The 22,360-nt window shown below is 43.1% G+C and overlaps 1 protein-coding gene across 1 annotated transcript in view; it reads right to left on the reverse strand.

Annotated features, from left to right (window-relative positions):
* NEURL1B (neuralized E3 ubiquitin protein ligase 1B) overlaps positions 1 to 20,441 on the reverse strand; it is a 66,612-nt gene extending 46,171 nt beyond the window's left edge. Inside the window, exon 1 of the mRNA XM_063120609.1 lies at positions 20,333 to 20,441. Coding sequence (XP_062976679.1) covers positions 20,333 to 20,363 — 31 coding nt within the window. The 5' untranslated portion in view covers positions 20,364 to 20,441. The remainder of the gene's footprint in view (positions 1 to 20,332) is intronic.
* Positions 20,442 to 22,360: the final 1,919 nt, after the last annotated feature.

Here is a 22,360-nt window from a genome sequence, read left to right on the forward strand (position 1 = left end):
GTGTTGAACCTCTTTTAGCGCAAGAGCCAAATTCCATTTTGGAGAAGCCATTTGGGGAGGGACCAATAGCTTAGTGTGACAGAGCCTCTACTTTGCATGCAGAAGGTCCAAGGTTCGATCTCCGGCTTCTCCAGGTAAAGTGAGGAAAGGAATTCCTCCTGAAACCCCAGAAAACTGCTGTCAGTCAGTGTCGACAATACTTGGCTAGGTGGACCAAAGGTCTGACGCAATAGAAGGTAGCTTTCTATGTTCCTAAGCCCAGGGGATGCATTTCAATGCTGGGTGGGGCAAAGGCGGCAGGAGCAAAAATCTGGATACAACCCACTTACTCCTCGGCAGACATATAGCAAATGACAAATCTCTTCACTTAGAAAACATCAACTGTACAGCAAGAGATTTTTCTAAGTACACACAAATATAAGGGAAACAAAACAACTCAGAAAAGCTCAGGCATCTGCAGAATGCTGAGTCAATGAAAACCATTTCTTTTTGAGGGGGGTTGTTTTTTTTAGTAATAAAGCTGGATGTGTGTCTGTCTGTCAGCACCACAGCTCCAAGGCCATGGAACATAGATACCTGAACCTGGGCATGCAAATTTAGGGGAATCTAGGGGTGTGCAGTTCAGGGTTATTTAGTTTTAAAGACATGGTAATTACTTTTAATTTTAATGTGTCTCTGCTCTTGAAGACTGCCATACCATCTTTGGTCACCATGTGGCATATGTCCCTAACTAGCATATAGTTTTGCAGCCAATACAGTTTGATGCCAGGGTGGAATAGCCTGAGAAAGTCAGAGCTACATGGCTATTCCCTCCCTGCTGCTGTGAAGCAGCCCCCTCAGGGAATGAAGTGGACAGAAACCCTCCCTTGGGGGCTATGGGGTACACCATGGCAGGGGCAATGCTGAGGGGTGCCAGCAGCCCTGGCTTTATTCATATGGGGCAAGCAAAATGTGTCCAACTCTTACAGCTTTGTAACTCTTCCTCACGGCTTTGCTGTATCAAACTAAGGGCTATTCCAACCTGATTGAAGCTGGGACCAAATGACAGCTTTGAAATAAATTTAAGGAATATAGACATAGAAAATAAAGAACACATATAACAATACAACAAGATCACTAACTAAAGGGAAAGGGATCTCACTGGAGTACAATCCATAATATATCATGTGTAAGCTTGATTTGAATTTGATCAGAAGCTTGAAGAGCTTCCAAAAGCCATTCCCAACCAAATACAAATGAGTGGCGTTGCTGGTGGTAAAAACCCAAAAATAAGCAGTAAAGAAAAAAATGAAGTATGTGAAATAAGAATGTAAATGGCGGATATGTTTTTGTTTGTCCAAATGTTTACCTGGAAGCAGAACTACAGTATCTAGAATTTTAAAACTTCAGCTACAAGTCTTAAGGCATGGATGGGGAACATGTAACTCTCCAGATGTGGGTGAACTGCAACTCAGTCCAATAACATCTGGAGTGCCACACATTCCCAGTCTTAAGGGCTCACCTGAAAATTAAGGTTTCAAAGCAACATGAAAAGTTAAGATCTCCCAGCATTAGCTTTTTAAAGGTTTATGTTCATAATCCTGGACAAAACTTCAAATCCCTGATAACAGATCAATAAGGGCATATTTACAATTTATGTCTGAGACTAAAGAGTCCACACCAGGAATGCCGAACCTTAAGGCCCAGGGTCTAAATCTGGCCCTATGGTGTTCCCAGACTGCCATGCCCATTTCCCCAGGCCCCAACCCCTTTTCCCAGGTCACTGATTGTTTGGCGCTCTCCCAAATTCTGTGCAGTGTTTTCCCCATTCTCAAAGGTTGAAATGCATCACCTTAGTTACTGGCAGTAAGAGCTTGAAACTAAAATATGCTGGTATTTTTTATTTTCCCCCTTTGCATTTTCCCCAGCCCCTTTTGCCTTCAGCCCCACACACCACTGGAAACACCGCCCCCAAGAGCTTCTCCAAAATGAACTTCAGACCTCAGGTTGAAAGAGGTTCAACACTCCTGGTCCACACAGGGACTATCTCGTTTTCCAAAAGAAAAAGAAAAACTCTTGTTTGCTACAGCAGTTCTACATATAGGATCTCTCTTATATTTCCACATGAGGGTCATTTCCCAGAAATTATTTCCCTTATACAGAGAAGGTGGCATTTTAGAAAGAGCATCAGTCATCCATTCAATTATGCAACACCTACGTTCATATGACTAGCTATACCATATCAACATTAGCAGAAGGCGGAAGTTGAGAATGCACAGAAACATCAGTTATGTATCAGCGAAATACATCCGTCTGATCAGTTAAAAGGGAGTGACATGGGTCTGACAGCAAATATCTTGTTTATACAGAAAGGGAGTAAACTACAATGAGTGACTAACACCGATATCTCTGGAACAGGAGAATTGAAAAAGCCACGTTCAAGCCATGTTGGTTGGTCAGTCCATGTTGGTGCTTCCCAAGAAGAACACATGTTGCATTTCAATTTAAATATTTGTCTTAAAGCAGTGGTCATTTCCTATATATACACTTTTGGTTCCACCTTATGTATTTTGGTCAAATAAAAGTTCCTTTTTTAAAAAAAAATTGGGTTGGTTTTATACAATTTCACAAGTAACAATCTCAATATATTTAAATTGGTTTGCTTCAAAAAGGCACAAGGTAGGATCTTATCGCTGTCAGGCTCTGAGCTCTCTCACACTTTACTGAGGTTGTGTGGCAGGGGCTTCCCCATGGTTTCTCCCAGATTTGAGGCAAGCACAGCCCTGCTCACAGTCTGCTTCAAGCAGGGTGAGCAGAGCTGTACCCTCCCCCAAGGCTTGTGAGCCACTTCTACATCCCCTCTTGCCCCATACCCAAGAACATGCCCTTGGGACAGAGGAAGGAAAAGGAGACAGACACTCCCCAAGGACAGGAACTGAGACAACTGGTTCAAGCATTCCCTGCAGAAATAATTCAGTTTCCCATTGGGGAGTCTGGGATTGGGTCCTCAGTAGGAGCAAGGAGTGTTTGCTGTTGCCTCCATCTTCACTTGTCCCAAAAGGTAAGTTCTTGGGTTTTCCAGCTGGGGCGGGGCAGGAGGGGGCAGCAGGAGCAGCTTTGTGAGAGCACATCTGAGTTTTTGCAAATGTTTGGTTGGAAAATTCCTAACAGCTTAACCCATTTGGGGGGCAAACCATGGGAGGATTGTGCATCTTGAGTTGCGAAGCCAGAAAGGAGAACTACTATCTGATGAGAAGAAACCATGTGCATGGTTTTGCTTTCCAAAGGTTACTGCAATGGAAGGGGAAGAAGCCATGCCACTGCAGTGAAGTATGAAGGGCCCCTTTAGCAAAGCATATGGATGCAACTGCACAAATTCACAAAAACAGGAAGAAAAGGGCTCTAAAGAGGAGGGATGAAAGATGAATTAAATACCAAGACACAATTGCATCTAGGAAAGGAGAAACACAGACTTTTCCTTAAGTTAAAAACTTGTACAGATTAACTAAGTTCAGGCCTTTGCTTTAACCCCACCCTGCTGAAATTAGAGGGCGGAGTGGCAGATCACAGGCGGCAGTACAGCTTGCACCTCATACATGTGTGAAAATCAAATGCAGAACGTGTGAAAAAGTGACATTCTGTATACACAATTGTCTATAATCCTCAAGAAACTTGCTTAAGACTAGTCACTTCAAAATCAAAAGATAAAAGGAATTTCAGACTTGCATTAGGTAATCAGTCACTTTATTCCGAAAGGTATGGCCAGAGTTATCTTTTCTGCTCAAGAACCTAATAAAAATGTCCTCAAAACTCTGATAAGCATTTACAAGGATAGATGATACAGCGAACAGAAGATATGTGGGAGAACCTGGCAGGCTTCGCAAAAGGCACAGGAAAACGTAAGGAACAAAATATACTTCAGAGGCTAAGAAATGTTCTAGTTAACATACTTCACTTACGTCAGTCCCCAAATGCTCTGAATATCCTCAACCAAAAAATCTCTGATCAAGAATCATTCAGCTTACAATCAGTGTATACAAGGCTTAAAAAACCAGAGCTAAGGAACAATTGCTCCCTCTGGCTGTACACCTCCGGGGAGCTAGTTATGCTTTATGCCTAACTTGGATTGTATGGATAATGCTTCCATGTCATCGACCACTGGTAAATGCAGGGCTTAAAGAAGAAGAAATTCAAATATTCTTTCTCCTGACATAAAACTGAACTGTTTTCACTTTCACCTTCTCTGCAACATTTGTGCACAATTATAAGATACCATAGCTCAGTGGTATACTTTTCATACAAAATGCCCTAGGTTCAATCCATAGCATCTCTGGTTAAAAGGATCTTTCATAGCAGGTAATGTGACAAACCCTGTACCTGAGACCCTTAAAAAACCACCAGTCAGAATAGACCAATCTTCCCCAAACTGATGCGCTCCAGATGTGTTGGGTCACAACTCCCAAAGCTGTACTTCAATACATCTGGAGGGCACCAGATTGGGGAAGGCTGGAATAGACAATAATGATGGGACCAATTGTCTTGCTCAATACAGAGAGATTTGTAGATTAAATATATTTTGGAACAGTTTCTCGCCTGCAGAATAAGTAGTACACACGCCTCAGCACCATACCATATAAGCACACATCTGAAGCGACCATGTAGGTATGAATGGAGTACACTGTATCACAAACAAGAAGCACATGAAAATTCTTTGTCTCCTAACTCCAATTACAATCCCATAACGCTTACGGAAGTGCTTTAAAAATGTGGGAGCAGCTGTACTGAACACTGTAATTTGGTACAAGCTCTCTTTAAAGGGAGGTCCCAAAAGTTAATTCTTGAGGAGGGATTTTTCCCATCAAATACAAAATTGCAGCATTTCTTATTGGGTCACTCAAAAGCTACATCTTAAGCTCAAATAGTTAAGGGAACTAAATCATTCTGGAGATGTTTTGTACAGTATTAGAGACTTCCCATCACCACCATCACAAATCTTGTTAGATGGTGCAGCAACTTGAAATACCAGAATGTTAATTTAGTACAGACATTGTTGTTGTCAATGGAATTTATTCACGGAAAGATCTGTTCACAGAAGATTATGAAAATGAATATGCGTTTGCTTCAAATTCTTAAGAGAAAACAATGTCATCTTCCTAGCTGCCTCCCTTTGCTGATGTGGCAATCAGGACGAGATCGTCATATAAAATATTGAGATCATATAAAAATACTGAGCATTGTTAAAAATTCCTTCCAAAGTTATGTCAGGAGGATGAATCCGCATAGGACAGTGCAGTCTATATGAAAAAAGGTACACACACCAAGATGAGCCAGTCAGACATTTCCAAGTCAAGGAACAGAAGACACAGACCGGATTTGGATAATCAGCATGGGAAACAATGGAGCATCAGTTATTTTCCACGCCCCTACAGGGACTACCCTAATTACCTGCACTGCATCACAGGTTGCTGTGTTGTCTGAACCCAGTGTGTGCTGTGGCTGTGGTGACTTTTCACTAACCCTACAACCCATGGCTTTGCTCATTCTCGGGCAATTCCTGAGTTAAACAACCCAGGAATTGCAGCGTGGTCTGCAAATGGGGTCAATAAGTTAACACTCAGCTGGGGATTACCTGGTTAGGATCTACTGCCCTACTGCTGCCTTATATTGAACAGAAGTAAACACCACAGCAAGATCCCAAATCTTCTGTGAGAGCCTGTGTTTTACTGCAGGATATATGCTTCAGCAAAATATTGATAACACTGCTGCTATATAGAATGCTGAAATGTAGTTAAGACAACTTAGCCACCTATTTGGCCATCTGCTTCAGTTGTAGGGGCTAGAAACCTATCGAGAGGCCTTGGAAGGAGACAAAAGAGCTGGCACAACAGCAAGGCTGCCTTCACTTCCCTTAAAGATGGTGAAGGTTAACCATTATATCAACAGTGCTTATGTTAACCATGGTTACCACTACAGCTGGCCCTGATTATGAGGGAGCCTATTTAGCATTAAGCACAGTTAACATTGGTGCCCATATAATCCTTAACTCAGGGATGGGCAACTTGTGGCCTTCCGGATGTTTTGGCCTACAACTCATATGATCCCTCACAACTGGCTATACTGGCTAGGCAAGGGAAACTGTGGAGCTCATGCCAGAGATGGGAAGGAACGGGATGTTCATTCCCATGTCCCACTCCCAATTTCTGGCTAAGGGATCACCAGTCTTAAGCCAGCACCAATCAAAACTAGTGTGCAAAGCACCACACAGGGCATTATGCAGCTGAAACATTTTTTTTGAGATTTTACACATATAGCAAATGTGTAAAATCTCAAAAAAAATGTTCAAGAAAAATAATGTTCAAGGAAAATAAGCCACACTGCATGGTTAATAAGCCACCCTGCGGAAAATGTTCTGGGTTCAGACAACATGCTAACCCATGGTTTAATAAACACATGGTTCAAGAACAACCCACACTTAATCACTGAGTGTGGGTTAGTGTGTTGTGTAAACAGCCCCAATATAACACATGTACTCCAAAATTGTGGTATATCCCCAAGACTGTGTCATTCTCTCCCCGCGCAACCCCCATATTTATTTGTTTCAGTATGCCAGCATGGTTGAAAAATAACACCTTAATAGATCCTACAGGAAGATTTAAAATAACTTCCCCCTTGTTCATGCCAAATATTGAATCATGTATTTATTCATCTTTCTACATGATCACTATCTTGTACTGTTATTTCACTCTCCCTGTTCTCACCCTGTTCTCCCTGTTCTCACCGCCAATTTGTGGTGTCTGAAAGTGCCCTTTAAAAAGTCTGCATGGAAAATCAAGGTTAACATTCTATTTTCGCCCCCTAGGCTGAAGAATTGATTAAGATTAAAGTCAAGGCCTTCCCTATGAAACTTATATAAATCACATTAAAAACACACACACAGCCTTGTAACCACAGTGTTTAAATATGAGAGAAAGAAAATAAACATAAGTAGAATTACTTCATTGTGCCCTTCTTCCCAGTGTAAAACCTTGGGTATTTTTTCATTAATCTCCGGCTTGTCAGGCATGGTAAGCAGCTTTAACATTTAGCAGGTTCTCAAGAGACAGAAGTAATAAAGCAACTTTACTTTCCAAAAAGCAGAGACACAATGGAAAATGTTCCGTCTGGGGATTATACAGTGGGATGGCTTTCAGTGATGTTCCAGAATTTTCATTTCTTGCGAGTATTCCACTTCTTTTGGCCAATGACGTCATCTTGAGTTTTGTGATAAAATGATTGTGATCTCATAAGCAACACAGGCACAAGTTTCTAGGGAATGAACTTCTTGCTTTCAAGTCCATAATAAAATGAGAAATGCCTTCTTGCAGAAAATTCCCTGACAAATAGAGATTGCAATACTGCAACCAGAAAACAACTATTAAACAACTCTAGGGCTTGCTGAAAAGAAATACAAACCACAACTACATAATCCCAGAAGAAAAAGGGTTTATTAACTCGATAAATACAATGACCAAACCAAAGAAGCGGTTGCTTCAGGGGTTGCATGCCCTTTAAAAGAGAAGTGCGCTGTCTGGGAGTTCTCCTGGACTCAGAGCTGGGTAAGCCCAGGTGGCTGCAGTGTCCAGGAGTGCGTTTTACTAGTTTAGGCTGCTATGCCAGCTGTGGTCCTGTCTGGAGAGGATGGGCCTTGCCTCAGTTATCCACGCACTAGACACATCCAGGCTGGACTACTGTAATGCACTGTATATGGAGCTGCCTTTGAAGATGGTTCAGAAACTTCAGCTGGTGTAGAATGCAGCTGCATTGGTGGGAACGAGGTGATTTAATCACATACTGCCTATACTGCACCAGCTACCAGTGTGTTTCCAAGCCCAATTCAAAGTGCTGGTTTTAACCTTTAAAGCCTTAAACAGTTTGGGACGAAGTTACTTGAAGGACCGCTTTCATCCATAATCAGCCTACCCAGTGTGTGAACCTGATTTCATCTACTTCCAACAAAACAGCAGCAGCACTGCCCACTGAGTTGTCATGGCTTTGGAGAAGAGGAAAAAGTCCTCAATGGAGTCAAACCAAATCTGAACCAAAAAACAGAATGAACCTAAGCCAAAACAATATATGAACCATTATCTGAAATTTCCTGTTTTTGAACAAGAACTGGAACAGAACTGGTGTGGCAGGAGGATGGGGCATCAGGTTATGACCAGTTCAGAATAACCATTCAACCAAACAACAAACCCCATGATGTAGTACACTCACAGGTTCCAGCAGAAAAAGAATCAGAAAGAGCACATAAAATAAAACCAATACTTGGAAGCTTTATATATTTTGGGTATGCACAAGCTTCTATATGATGCCCTCTTCAAGGGCTGGGCCTGGGAAGCATTAAGCACTAGCAGGGATTGGATCAAGGCCGGCTTCCCCTCTGTGATGGATTTGTTTGGTCAGTATCCAAGTTACAACATGGACATTGATTTAGTTGAATCTTCGCCTAGTACACATGCCTCTACACAATTAAAATGAAACAGTACAAAGAAAATAACCATGAATTTGTTAGGTACTTAGAATTAAAAAAAATAATGTTTCATGCACACTTCACAATACTTATCGCTAACACTTAGTTGCAGCAACTTTAGACTTATTAGCTTGCTCCACCTCACTGTGCAAGTGATCGTTATAAATACCGTATTTCTTCGATTCTAAGACGCCATCGATTCTAAGACACACCACGTTTTTAGAGATGTTTATATGGGGGGAAAAGTATTCTGCCATGCCCCGCAAAGCCTGGGCATGGGGAGGGGATTGCAAGCAGGTAAGGAAAGAGATGTGGCCAATTCTTATTGGGCCAATGGTTTTGGCGCCACAGGGCTGGGACAGGTTACAAGTAAGCCAAAAGCAAGGCACTTACCCCTAACATCGCAGGCCCATGGTGCCTGGTGGGGTGGGCCCTGCCAGGCGAAGGGTACCTGCTTGGGGCGGGGGCCAACTGGGGAGCACTTGCAAGGGCCCGGAGGCTGCACCAGCTGCCACCACTTCTTGTGGGGACCGGGAGGGGGTCATTCGCGAGGCGCCCACCTTCGGGCCAGCTCCAGCTGCCAGTGCTGAGGGGCCTCTTCCAGGCATGGCTAGATGGGCCGTGGAAACTCCACGAGGCGCGAAGGAGCAGGCTGCACGTGCACTACCGCCCCTCACGAGTAGAAGCCCTGCAGCGGCAGCGGAGAGAAACGCCCTGCTCTGCAGGCGCCCCGGGCTCCTCTCTCACACGTGTTGCGTGAGAAAGGAACAGCTGAGAGTCCCGGAGCGTGTCCCGCCCACACTCTGGCCCAGCAACTCACCTCCCGGGCATCGCCTCTGTCTTCCCGGCCGGCGCTGCTGTACCTCCTCCTCCACGCAGAACTAGCAGATGCAGCTGTGGCAGAGAAGCCGGCGGTACCCGCCCGCCTTGCACAACCCTCCACAAGACCAGCGGCGTCCGCCCGTCCGCCCCAGCCCCATGCATGAGGTGAGGCGTGCGCCAGGCCCGAACTGGCCAGAGCCGCGTAGCTGTGCCCACTGGGCCCAACCCGGCTGGCTGTGCTCGTGGTGTGGCGGGCGGGGCCTGCTCAGCGCTCGGAGTTCTGCTGGTGCGCGTGTGAGCCCGGTTAGCTCTGGGGAGCACAAATAGGCCCAGGGCAGCTGTGGATCGTCGCTGAGGCCCCCAATCAGGCCACGCGCCTTCCCCGGCCTACATCATGAGTGCAGAGCCGCTTAGGCGCGCTCAACAAGCCCTCAAACCGCCTGGGCATCGAGAGCAGGGTGGAGCGATATCAGGGCACTTTGCAGGAGATTCTAAGACGCCATCGATTCTAAGACGCACCCTGTTTTTAGAGATGTTTATATGGGGGGAAAAGTGTGTCTTAGAATCAAAGAAATACGGTACTTCATTTTACATTTTCTCAGTTTAACTGGAACTGAACTGGATGGTTAAGTGTGCTGAACTGGTTACTAGCCTTTATTGGCATGAAGTGGAACCAAACTAGAAAAATCAATCACAGCTGTGCCTGAAACCCAAATTCAAATTGTCTAGAAAAAGATGTTGATATGTTCAAATTGATCTTAGGTCTTACAAAAAAGGTGGAATAGGTAATCAGGTGGTTCAGAGAACAGAGAGGAGACAAAAGATGATCAGAGGGGAAGCTACAAGAATATATTAGATTAAATGAAAGTTAATACATATGCTTGTAGTAACAGCATTTCCCTTCCCCAAAGGATAATAGAGTATCATTACAGTAAGCAATTTATATCTGATTTCCTCCCCTCTGCCTTTCAGAGACATAAGAACATAAGAAGTGCCCTGCTGGATCAGGCCAAGGGTCCATCTAGTCCAGCACTCTGTTCACACAGTGGCCAACCAGCCATCGGCCAGGGACCAACAAGCAGGACTTGGTGCAACAGCTCCCTCCCACCCATGTTCCCCAGCACCTGGTGCATACAGGTTTATGGCCTCGAATACTGGAGATAGCACAGAACCATCAGGGCTAGCAGCCATTGATAGCCTTCACCTCCAGGAATTTACCCAACCCCCTTTTAAAGCCATCCATATTGGTGGCCATCACTACATCTTGGGGTATTGAGTTCCATAATTTAACTATGCACTGTGTGAAGAAGTACTTCCTTTTATTTGTCCTGAATCTCCCACCAATCAGCTTCATGGTGATGCTAAGTGACATGCATCATTGGGGAAACCCGATGCAAAGGAGGGCAAGCTCCTGTAATCTTTCATGCTGGCAAGAGAGAATTCCAGTAGGTGTGACCCAGATGGAATCCCCTCTTCTATAAAACCAGAAGGGTTAAAGGAGCCTGCTGCATCTGGCTCCCCTAGGAAATGTGTGTCACTCCAGGTCAAAAGCCTCTGAAAAGTTTTTTTTTAAAAAAAAAAGCAGTTGGGAAGGGGTCAGTATTGGATAAAAGTGGCTTATTTTAATGATACCTTAGAGACAGTAGAAGGTGGTTCAATCATTTTAAAACTATAAGGTGGCAAATTGTGGCAAGTGTTCCTTTAGTAGTCCTCTCTTCCTTCTCCTATGAGACACACTCCTGCTTTCTTTTGAGACCACATCTTTCATCCCCATCACACAGCTTGCCACCATTCTCTTATTCTAGTTATAAAACTGCACTCTGAAAAACTAAACTAAATAGAGCAGCCTTCAGATGCATGCTGGAGTAGAAGTCCAACACATCTGGAGTGCACCAGGTTAGGGAAGGCTGAAATAACTGGGTCAAGGAGAAATATGGAATAGAAGTTCCCCTTTAAGCCAACTATATGACATAGGAACATGGTAAACTCCCTTATACTGGGTCCGACCACTAGTCCATCTAGCTCAGTATTGTCGACACTGACTGGCAGAAGCTCTCCAGGGTTTCAGGCAGGAGTTTTTCCAGCCCTACCTGGAGATGCCAGGGATTGGACCTGAGACCTTCGGCATGCAAAGCAGGTGCTCTACTACTGAGCTGCAGCTCCTCTCAGCAAAATGCCCCGCTTACACAGAACTAGTTTTATTCGCGGGTGCTGCCCAAAAGCAAGATATTTATTTTCATCTTTGATTAGAGCCAGAGTGGAACTGATTTGCAGGAAGGTTTTTAGAATATGAACATGGATGTTATGTAATCTTGCAAATGAATCATCATTATCAGCCACACGTTAAATTTCACATTTTCAAACAGAAGATTTTGGAACCCTAACATTTTCTGTATAATTGAGCACTCAGATATCAACATTACAATGGGCATTCCAGAAATAGAACAATGTGAATGAATAATCCAATGGCCTGTAATGATTTAATACAGCCAAAAATAAGGTAACGAGAGAGAGAGAGAGAGAGAGAGAGAGAGAGAGAGAGAGAGAGAGAGTGCAACCAGTTAGGAGATAAAACTGAAATAAAGCTAAATTAATTGAAACTGGCAAGCCTGTGGCACAGAAAGAACTTTTGACTCAGTTATGCTCTCGGAAGTACACAGAGGCAACCCTAATATGAGGCAAGACACAGCAGTCATTTCAAGCATTACATCTGGGGCACTATTAGGGGGTGGTAGAATGGGGAGCAGACAAATCTGACTCATGGGGCACAATTTATCATGAAGGTTTCAAGTGCAATTTCCTAGTGAAATGAATAGGAGCCACACAAGAAAGCATAACATTGCAGCGAAATACCTTGGGAAATACATTAATTAGTGTTGGGCCCTCCAACATGGTGCCCATGAGGACCAGTGTGCCTACAGATGCCTTCCTTGGTGTCTCTCAGGCTCTCATGATTTTTATTTCTGAAGGTGGCATCATTATTATTATTATTATTATTATTATTATTATTATTATCTGGGAGGCTGGTATGTTGCAAAGCAAAGGGCTGCCCTCTAGCACCATCTTTATTTGGATTCAAAAGAGTAGTTGTGTGTTTTAGTGCTCAGACCCCAGTTCTGCCTTGTATTTTAAGTTCTTGTCACTTTTCAAGTCACTGTTTTAGTCTCATCAGTTTACGTTCTGGGAAATGAGTGTTTTGTGACCAGCCATGCCCACTATGGCAGCCATTTTATGAATAGGAAACCCCCATGGCTGCCATTTTATGAGAGTGACCACAGCAGTCTCTCAAATGCCAAATATGCCCACCAACCTGGGGACCCCTGCATTAGTGGGATGGGAAATGGGGAACTCCATCTGAACCTTCTGCCTCAATCTCACTGACCAGCCCTGGAAGTACATTATCAAACCAACACTTGAACTACTTGGATAGCTTGGTACATGCAGCAAAGTCTGGATTCCTCAGTGCCCAGGGAATGAATTCTGAATTTATACATAGCTAGTCTATTTACATATAGTGAAGGTAAGGGCTACATGAATGCATCTTAGGAATAAGCAGCAGTTGTACTGGTTTGTTATCACATCAATTTCCCTTATCAATGAAACATGCAAGCTGAGTCTATTTAAGCTATGACTACTGCATTAGAAATAAAGCAATTTATTCAAGATTACAGTGAAGTCAGAGCAGCTTCTCACATCACTTTTGTACTTGGGTTCACATATCAAAGTACAGAAATACATGCTGCATACCACCATCAGTTGCAACTGTTGAATGTGTGTGTGTAATTTGTTCAAAGTATACAGTGAACATTTAAGCCCCAAGGCTTTGACCATAAAGGCTGAAAGCTGAATTCTATTGAAGTCTGTATATCCTCTCTCTCTCCCCAGCCCTGTTTTTCTCAGTGAAGTCACAATTTCATCCAAACAAAAGAAGCAAATATGGTCTTGTGTCCATTACTTTGCAACACTCTTCTCTAGTATTTACACCACTGATCATGTCAGTGTAAAACAAAATCTTCGGTCCAAACATTAGCTGGGAGGCCAACTGGTATGTTTTTCAATTTGTGTTTGGGCCAGCTGCTCAGATTATGCCTGCATGCCTACCGTTTATACTCTAGATTTGCTCACTGCCTTCTCTCCCTCCCTCCTTCCCCATGACTTTCAAACTATCCAGAACAAGGCACTACAAATGTGTGCACTTTGTCTATATATTACTGGCCTCCCAATTCAAGGCGGTCCAGATTAGGGATTCTTCAAAAATGTCTCTCTTAAGTCTGTCCCAGGCAAGCTGGCAAGTCTTTCAGCTCCTTCTGGAAATCCAGACCATACTAGAAGGTTTCCTAAAAAGGAGAGAAGAAGAGCAATTGGTCTGAATGGAGAGCTCAGAAAATGAGAAATGTGGATGAGGAGAAAGGAGAAGATTACTACAGATTCAAGGCACAGCGGAGCAGTCAAGCTCAGGACAGACACTACAAAGGGTAAAGGGTGGAGATAGGGAGAGATTGTAGCTGGGATGAAGATTTGCAACAGAAAGAATAGATGGCAGGGGAAAGATATGAGCAAATAGCATAATGGCTATGAAATGAAGGGACAGATTCCATTTGATACTCCTCAGTATAATGCAGTATAGCCTTATTTGGTTTGGGGGTTATTGCAAACAAAAAGAGGAGGAGGAGAAAAAACGGGAATTGTTGGAACTTTGAATACATAGAAAAAGTCTTAGGTCTTCAAAACAGAATTTCAGTACTCAAGATACATTATGCAAATAGACTAATATGGCTATTATAAAGACTAATCACTGAGACAAGTGTCTGGATGTTTTTGTTGCTGGTACAGTGGTAATCTCTCTGAAGGAACATTTCACACCTACACACATGTTAATATTACGTTGTCTGGTTCTGAACCATATAAAAATGGCAGAGCAGAGGTGAAAGGTGATAATTAGATATCCACAGGGATAATTGATGGAGGGGGAAGAAAAGGTGAAATGAATGTCAAAGGGGAGTCCCAAACCATAGTGAGACAAGATGCACTGTGAATTAAGAGCAAGCTATCAGCTAATTTAGAAAAGGGGAAATTAGCTTCAAACCAGAAAGGGGTATTGTTACCTATAAAGCCTCTGAAGTGTCACAAAATATACATTGGCATGTTGCTTATAATCCAGGAACACCAACTTTGACTCTCAGCCAGATTTTCAAGTCCGAACAAGTCTTACCCATTCACTGAAATGTTGCAAACCTAGTTTATCAGCTGCAGGAATTAGGAGACCAAGCGACTGAAGCCTGTAGCCTTGGAAATGACTGGAAGCTACTAGTGTAACAGCTGAGCCCAAACATGTGGCATAACAATTCCCAGCCTTCCTTGGTGAAAGGGAATCATTATTAAACCAAATGAAGTCTGGGGCATTGATATACTGATAGCGTGTTCCCAGTATACTCTCCATAATCCCCCCTCCTCTGAAAGAACAAGATGCTAGCCCCACTTGATAGAATGGCAGATCTACAGGAAGGATTTCCATTCCTAGACACTTTCTAGATTTTACAGATCTGATATATATCATGTATAAACTTTATATTTTATAAATATGTACACCGCACCATCAACAGTAATGTTCTCAGAGGGATTAACTATAAATATAGTAATAAAAACTTATAATTGTAAAACAATACATCAAAAACAATGATAAAACAGCAAAATCGAGCAGCATTGAAACAAAAGATTTAAAAGAAATGGAAGAATTTTTAAAAAGTTTTTCCGGGAGCTGAAAGGATAACAATGAGTTTGCTTGGACAACATGATAAACCATGATTTATTATTGCAACAGGAGTGAGATGCAATGGGCCTTGGTCTTACATGCTCTCCCTCCCATCTCCTCTACTGTCACAGCAACCAGAATAACTGCAATTAGTGCAAAATTGAAAATTTCCAATATCTTTCTCATAGCCTTTCCAGAAATGGGGGGCGTGCATGAGCCTGAGACCCGCTTTGGCCTATCGTCAACATGATAAACCATGGTTTATTGTGATGCCTCCACTGGCTCAAGATAGAACCCAGGAAAATGTGAGGGAATTCCAAGGGTGACTTTAGCTGCCACTTAATTCTCTCATTGGAACTTGTAGGACTTTTTCTGTCTAAACATGCATAAGATTGCACCGTAAATATCTTTAAAAAACAATAGGAAGAGTACTTCAGAACTTTCAGTTCCTCCCAGTATTTCCCATTAAAAGCTACATTATCTAAGAAATACAGAGGCATGCTGATTTTTCGGCTTTTTCCATGATGTAACCGAGAATGGTCTGTCTGGATTTTCTCTGCATGGGATCAAAATCAAACTATCCCCTCTAACTTCAAAAACCTTCCAATGCTGAATTCAAGAAAACAAAAAGAAATAAATCCAGCAATGAGTTTGATGCATAGAACACAATTTTTGCTTAAGTTCTGGTTTAATATTAGGCTGGCTTGTCCTAGCTTTTTACAAACTGACAGCGCAAGAAAATTTTATTTATATATTTGGACAAGAAAGAGCACCTGCTGTCACAATTCACAGGAGGAGTTCTTCAGGTTTCTGCAAAGAAAGAGCTGAAAGACTCCCAAGGATTCTAGGGCAGTCACACAATAATTCTAAACACCCATGGCATTTTCAAATGGGAATTGACCCAAGAATTTAAATATGCACAGAAGAATTTTTAGTTCTCCATCAACTGTTGTGGAAAAATGTCAAGAATGACCATTTCATAAGGAGGAGCATCACCTGTGCAACAAATTACAGGCATAATCCTGCATATCCAGATAATGTGGGATGCAAATAACGTATTTCTCTGTTGTGGCACCCCGGCTGTGGAATGAGCTCCCTAAGGAGGTTCGCCTGGCACCTACGCTATATTCTTTCAGATGCCAGGTGAAGTTTTTATTCTCTCAGCATTTTAGCAGTCTATAAATTTAGTTTTAACTTCGCTGTTTTAAATTTGTATTTTAAGTTTGTATTTCTGCACTGCTGCTGATTTTATCCTGGTTGTGCTTTTAAATTGTATTTTATATCATGTTTTTATACTGTTGGTTTTATACTTTGAATGGTTTTAATTTTTGTGAACCGCCCAGGGAGCTTCAGCTATCGAGTGGTATAAAAATGCAATAAATAAATAAAATATTCCATATATTTGCATTTTAAGCTCTACACCTTAAAAAATGTATTAATTTTAATATAAATAAAATAAACTGGTCTTTTCCTATTTTACGTCTTTTATAAAGTAATGTGTTCTCTTCTTCATCAGTTACTCCTAGTTAGAACACACATAATTTAACCCCCACCTGAACATTTCTAGCAATAGTCCCAGCACGCTAAAATTTCAAGTGTGATCAAGATTCAATGATGAAAAAAAATAATGTTTAAAAGCCTATGACAAAATGACATATTTAATAAATTGCATAGCTTTCCCACAACAAAGTGAGAGAAATGGATGTTTACCACTAAGAACTGTTCATGTCTAAATAAAAACAATTATCTTTAACTTCCTGCTCATTATTAATCTACAATCTTAGATTCAGTGAATAAACAAAAGGGCATATCAAATAAGTGGATATTTGCAAGGAAGAAATGTGTTCTTTGTTGTGTACCTTACAGTCACGCAATCAAATTTAGAATGGAATCCAAATTCATACCACTGTGTACAAGCAATGGATTTTTTATAATTGCAAAAGCGACTCTGTTCAGTTCCAACTATATGTTGTAAAGCGTGGGAGTGTGAGAAGGCTCTGTGCTAGATAAGAGCACAGATCCTTTATGAGTCAAGGATGTTAAACTCCTAGCTATTAACATTAATGCTTGTGTAGGTTGCTCCACTCAAAAGTTGGCTTGCTAAAGATAAGCAGCTAAGCCTAGCAAAATGACAGAAGTAGCCTTAATAACCTCTTAACCTTTGTGCGTGGCATAAAAGAGCTCATTTCTTTACACATCAGATGGAGGATGTGGAGCTTTATTCTTCCACCCTACCCTGCCCACCACTCTTCCGTGCTTCTGAAATTTAATGAATATCATATTTCTCCCTCCTTATGTCAATAACATTTTCAGCTTAACCCTACGCAGAGTTTCTTGCAGATCCTATGTTTTCAATGGATATGCTTAACTGTGCTTAGAACTGGGTTTGTCTGTGACTCGTATAGCTAATGGGCTTAAAGTTGTCATCAGGCCTATGAATGCATTGCTTTGCATGTATGATTTTAAATATATAATTGTATCTCACCTTTCTTCCAAGAAGTTCAAGGTGGCATGAATTGTTTTCTCCCTACCCATTCTATCCATGACAACCCTGTGAGGTAGGTTGCATGGAGAGGTAGCGACTAGCCCAAGTTGTACATCTGTCAGTAATGCATATAACGTAATGACACAGCTGCAGCAACAGGTGAAGTTGTCAGACTAAAGCTTATCTTCTTCTTGCCCTATTGTCCATGCATCTTAAGACTAGGAGTTAATTTCAGAGGTCTAAAACATCTTTCAGTGGCACAGCTAGTATATGGATGAATTACTTCTGTTAATATCCTCTTTGTGGAAGCAAATGCTTGACTGATAAATTAAACATGCATAAGATTGCATCCTTAAACAAAAAAGAAGGTCCTACAACCAATGTAGGGCTTTTTTTCTGTCTAAACATGCATAGGATTGCACCTGAAGTAATTTATTTTGGATGTCTAACCCCAACCCAAAGAATAAGGAAGAATTAATTTTCAAGAATGTCTATGAAAATCAAGCTAAATAAAACATGGCAACAACATTGCTTAAATTCAGCTACCAAAAGCCAGCCCAAATTAAAAAGTTTGCCAACTTCACCCAGAAAAGTTCAGGCTTGGGCTCTTATGCCCCCTTATGCAGCAAAGGAGTTGTAGGACAACCACAGCTTAGGAGTGTGCCTGTATGTTCAGTAACATAGCCAAGTATATTAAATGTGACATATAAGATTACTGGAAGGAGAAGCAAGGGAGTGAGAGAGAAAGGGTGAGGGTGGAGGGAAAGGCAGCTGAAGACACAAGTTCACAGGAGCTTAAAGCAGTAATTCAATACTGTTAATTCTTCATCAACCAACTGCCCACTGGCTCATTGACAGGGATGAACAGAGCAGTCTCAATTACAAACTTGTAAGCAAATAAAGAGGATTTGGTTTCCGTTATATCAGAACAATACTGGTGAGGTGGTGATGGGGGAGGCAGGCAGAAGCCTTTATTTTAAATCAAACCGAACAGATTTCAGATGTGCTTGTAAATTATTATTATTTAGTTGCTAAGCAGAAACTACATACAAATTCTTAAAAAAGAAAAATAAAGGCCAATACTCTGTCTCTCTCTCACACACTCACATTTCACAATGAGGGGCAGTGTCTCTCCAATTCAGTTGCATAAATGGCTTTTTTCAGCCAGAAACACTACTTTCGCCTTCTTTTGTTGCATTTGCAGGGGATCAAGACACATCCCAGCTGCTGCTAAAGTTCATTCTTTTTTATTTTGATTGGGGGGTGGGGTGGGGAGTAGGCGCTTTTAAAAGCATGTTCTTTCTACTCTACAGAAACAAGGGTTAAAAAAGGAACAAAACAATCCTGCCCAAGAAAACCGTCTGTCTCTAAAATTGACCATTTCTGCCGCCAGTATGCCACTTGGCTACCAAACAAAAGCCAACAGTTCCAGCATCTGTCCCTCTCACACGTTTAATCTGCCAACCATGCTCATTAAAAAGGCATTGACGCTTTCTCCCTGTACATGCCTCATTCTCCTGTTTAAAGCTCTTTCCCACCCACTTCCAAACATATTTAGAAAGAAGTCCCATTGAGTTCCACTGGAGCTTACTTCCAAGTAAGTGCACTGAGGATCACAGCTTTTGAAATGCACGCCCTGTTTAACACTCTTTACACACAAGACTGTATCAAGTGGGATACATTGAGAGGATACAGATATTTAATTCTTATCAAATCAGGCTTTGATGGTTTCCTTCATGTCAAAATGTATTTAAACACATTTTCTTCCCTATGAGCAAATGAAATTGCCTTATATTGGAGTCAGACCACTGGCCCATCAGTCAGCATGGTGTGCTTTGACCGGCAGTAGCTCTTTAAAATCTCAAGCAGGAGTCTTCCTCTGCCCTGCAAGCTTTTAATTACAAATGCTGCGGGAGAACCCGGGTGCTTATGCATGCAAAACAGGTTTGCTACTACTGTGCTATAACCACTCCCCCTTTCTAAGGTTGTATGTGGGGATAGGACCACACGTGAGAGTAAATCCTAAGTATGCAATAGATTGAGTTACAAGGGTCACTGGGAACACTCAACCAGTGCAGGAAAAACTAGGAAGACTCCAGGATCTGCCCTAGAATCACAAACATTAGCTCAATTCCCAGCTCTGAAGATTGCAATTTTGTAAGGGAAAAACTGAAACAGACCTTTCTTTTAACAAGCCTGAAATGGCAGAGCGGGGAGGAAACCGATATTAACAAGTTCTCTTCAGGAAAGTCACAAATGTTCCGTAACCTAATCCTACATATTCAGTCATGCCATCCAGATCTGACAGCTTGTCACAATCAGAGCGCAGGGTGGACCGGTCCTGGGTAGGCGAAACAGCGAGTGACAGAAAGCAGCACGTGCAGAGCACAAGAGGTGGGGGGTGGGGAGGTGGGATACAGAAAGAGAGAAATGACATTGCTTTTTACAGCAGCAAGAGAACTGTAAAGCACCCTGGACAATAAGACTAAAAAACAATTCAAGAGCCATTTGTTGGGACACACAGAGCCAAGTGCTTCCAAGGAGGTGCGGCAATTCCTTCAACAACACACACACATGCATACACGCACGCTACACAGCTCCGCATTAGTCCCCGAGCGAAGACGAGACGAGACCGCCGTGCTTGTCTAGCGGCTTAGGGAAAAGGGCTCCTCCTCCTGAGACACGCGAGGGAAGCTGGCACCCGGGTCCTGCACGACCTCGGCAGGGACTGGGGCTGGGGGAAGGGGCCGCCTTTGGACCACCAGCCCTCGTGCCGCCCGCTTACCTGCCAAGGTCTTGTGCACCGTGTTGCCCATCACTCCCCTTTCTCCCTCACGCCGCGCAGAGAGATTCGAGGCACGAGGCTCTCCGAGCGCGGAGCTGCGCAGCGCCCCGAATCAGGGCCATTGACAGGCACAGCCAAGAAGGGGGCCGCCAGCTCCTGCCGCCCGGGCTCGGCTCGGCTCGGCTCGGCTCAGCGTTTCCCCTGCGCACAACCCGGACCAGCACTGAAGCAGCCCTGGCAATCAGCAACAGCGCCCCGAGCTCCCCGCGGCCGGGGCCGCCTCCAAAGGGCTGGCCGAGGGCTCGGAGCCCAGCCCTTCTCCCCGCCCAGCCGGGGTGGAGCCCGCCGCGCACGCATTGTTTGAAAATTGGCAGCTGCCTGCCTGGCATACGTAGCGGGGAGGGGGATGACTGGGGAGGGGCGCGGGGGGCTGCAGCGCTGAAACCACGGAGGAAGCAGAGGCGTTTGTGTCGTCACAATGCGAGCGGGCCGCCGCTGTCACTTGAAAGCACATCCCTGCCAAGGCGGGGAGAGGTGTGCTTTGCCATCAGGTGCCGTCTGCTTCAAAACAAAACGCTACCGTTTAAATTCAAATTCAAGTCCCCGCCCTACGGTTATTTATTGTGTGTGTGTGTGTGTGTGTGTGTAAGTAACTCAGGCTCGAACAAGAAGCATCCCGAATCCCTCCCACGATGAATGCATGGAGATAGCTGAAAGACACTGGGGAAAGGGAGTGAGTGATGTGTTCCTGGGTTGAAAAACAAAGGAAAATAATATTCATGGCGACTCACAGAATGCCTGGGAGCTGCAATATCGCTGGAGGTCGGTCCATCCTCTAGCTGCGTCAGTGTGTTACAGCCCTCTCAAGCTACTATTCAGGCAGAAGCAAGTCTCAATACATGATGGATTTAAAACAGAAGTAGGCGTGTTGTCCCTAAGAAAGAAAAAAAACTCCAAAGTCCATATGATTATACCATCTAGTTATCCTCCCCCCACCCCTTTTAACATCTTGCCTGAAGACAAGACCTAGGGATCTCTAAAACTTGCACAATTCTGGGGGCAGGGTGATCATTTGGTTGGCCTAATGAAGGTATTAAAACAACATGGTGGATGTGCGTTAAACTGCACTTACTTCCAAAAAGCTAGTTGGCATGCCAGCTTTAGGGTGCTTCCATAAAGGGCTTCTCGCCTCCCCTCTCCCCTCGAGCTTAAGAACACACTTTATGCACTCCTGATCTGCTCACTCACCTCACATAAGCCCAATACCCTTGCATAGCCTTGTGCTATGACCTTCACCTTGCATGGAAGATATAAGCAAAATGGGACAGATCACACAAGAGATGGAGCAGCTTTGGTGTGTGAAACCAAGCACCCTTATGCCTTAACGTTCTGACTGCGGCTGTCAAAGTTCAAAGTAGATGATAAGTAGTTGCCTTCCCAACCTGATATTTTCTACATGTGTAAGACTGCAACTCCCATAATCCCCAACCAGCTGGCCACACTAGCTTGGAATGAGGGGAAGCTGAAGTCCAATCCATTTGGAAGGTTGGGGAGGGCTGGCTGGCACAGTGGCTTCTCTTAGGGCCAGTTCACATTCACATAGCAGATGTGTTTTCTATTTGGTGGATGCCTGTAATATGATTAATGCTAAGGTGCTTAAAAATTCACCTTACATTACAAATTACCAGCCCTTATGGTGTTCAACCAAACCTGACAAAGCTTCCTATGGGTGCTGCCTCATTCATGGAATTTTACAGGAGAGGGAGGCATCCGGTGTTTTCCCAACCCTTTCTCATATTTTTTCTTTCCATAGAAATTTTATTAAAAAGGAAAAGATGGGATAATTGCACTTTTTTTAAAAAAATTGCTAGTGCTAGTCTGGAAGCACGCTATGTCTGGAAGCACCCTTTAACTTCAATAATACTGAATAGATTTTGTTCTTTTAAACCAGCATGGTATTGGGAAACAAATAACTTATCCATAAAGATTCTTCTATTGGATACCAAATATGAGTCCAAAAAGGAAAAT

The sequence above is a fragment of the Elgaria multicarinata genome, chromosome 3 (assembly GCF_023053635.1).
Source record: "Elgaria multicarinata webbii isolate HBS135686 ecotype San Diego chromosome 3, rElgMul1.1.pri, whole genome shotgun sequence".
NCBI lineage: Eukaryota > Metazoa > Chordata > Lepidosauria > Squamata > Anguidae > Elgaria > Elgaria multicarinata.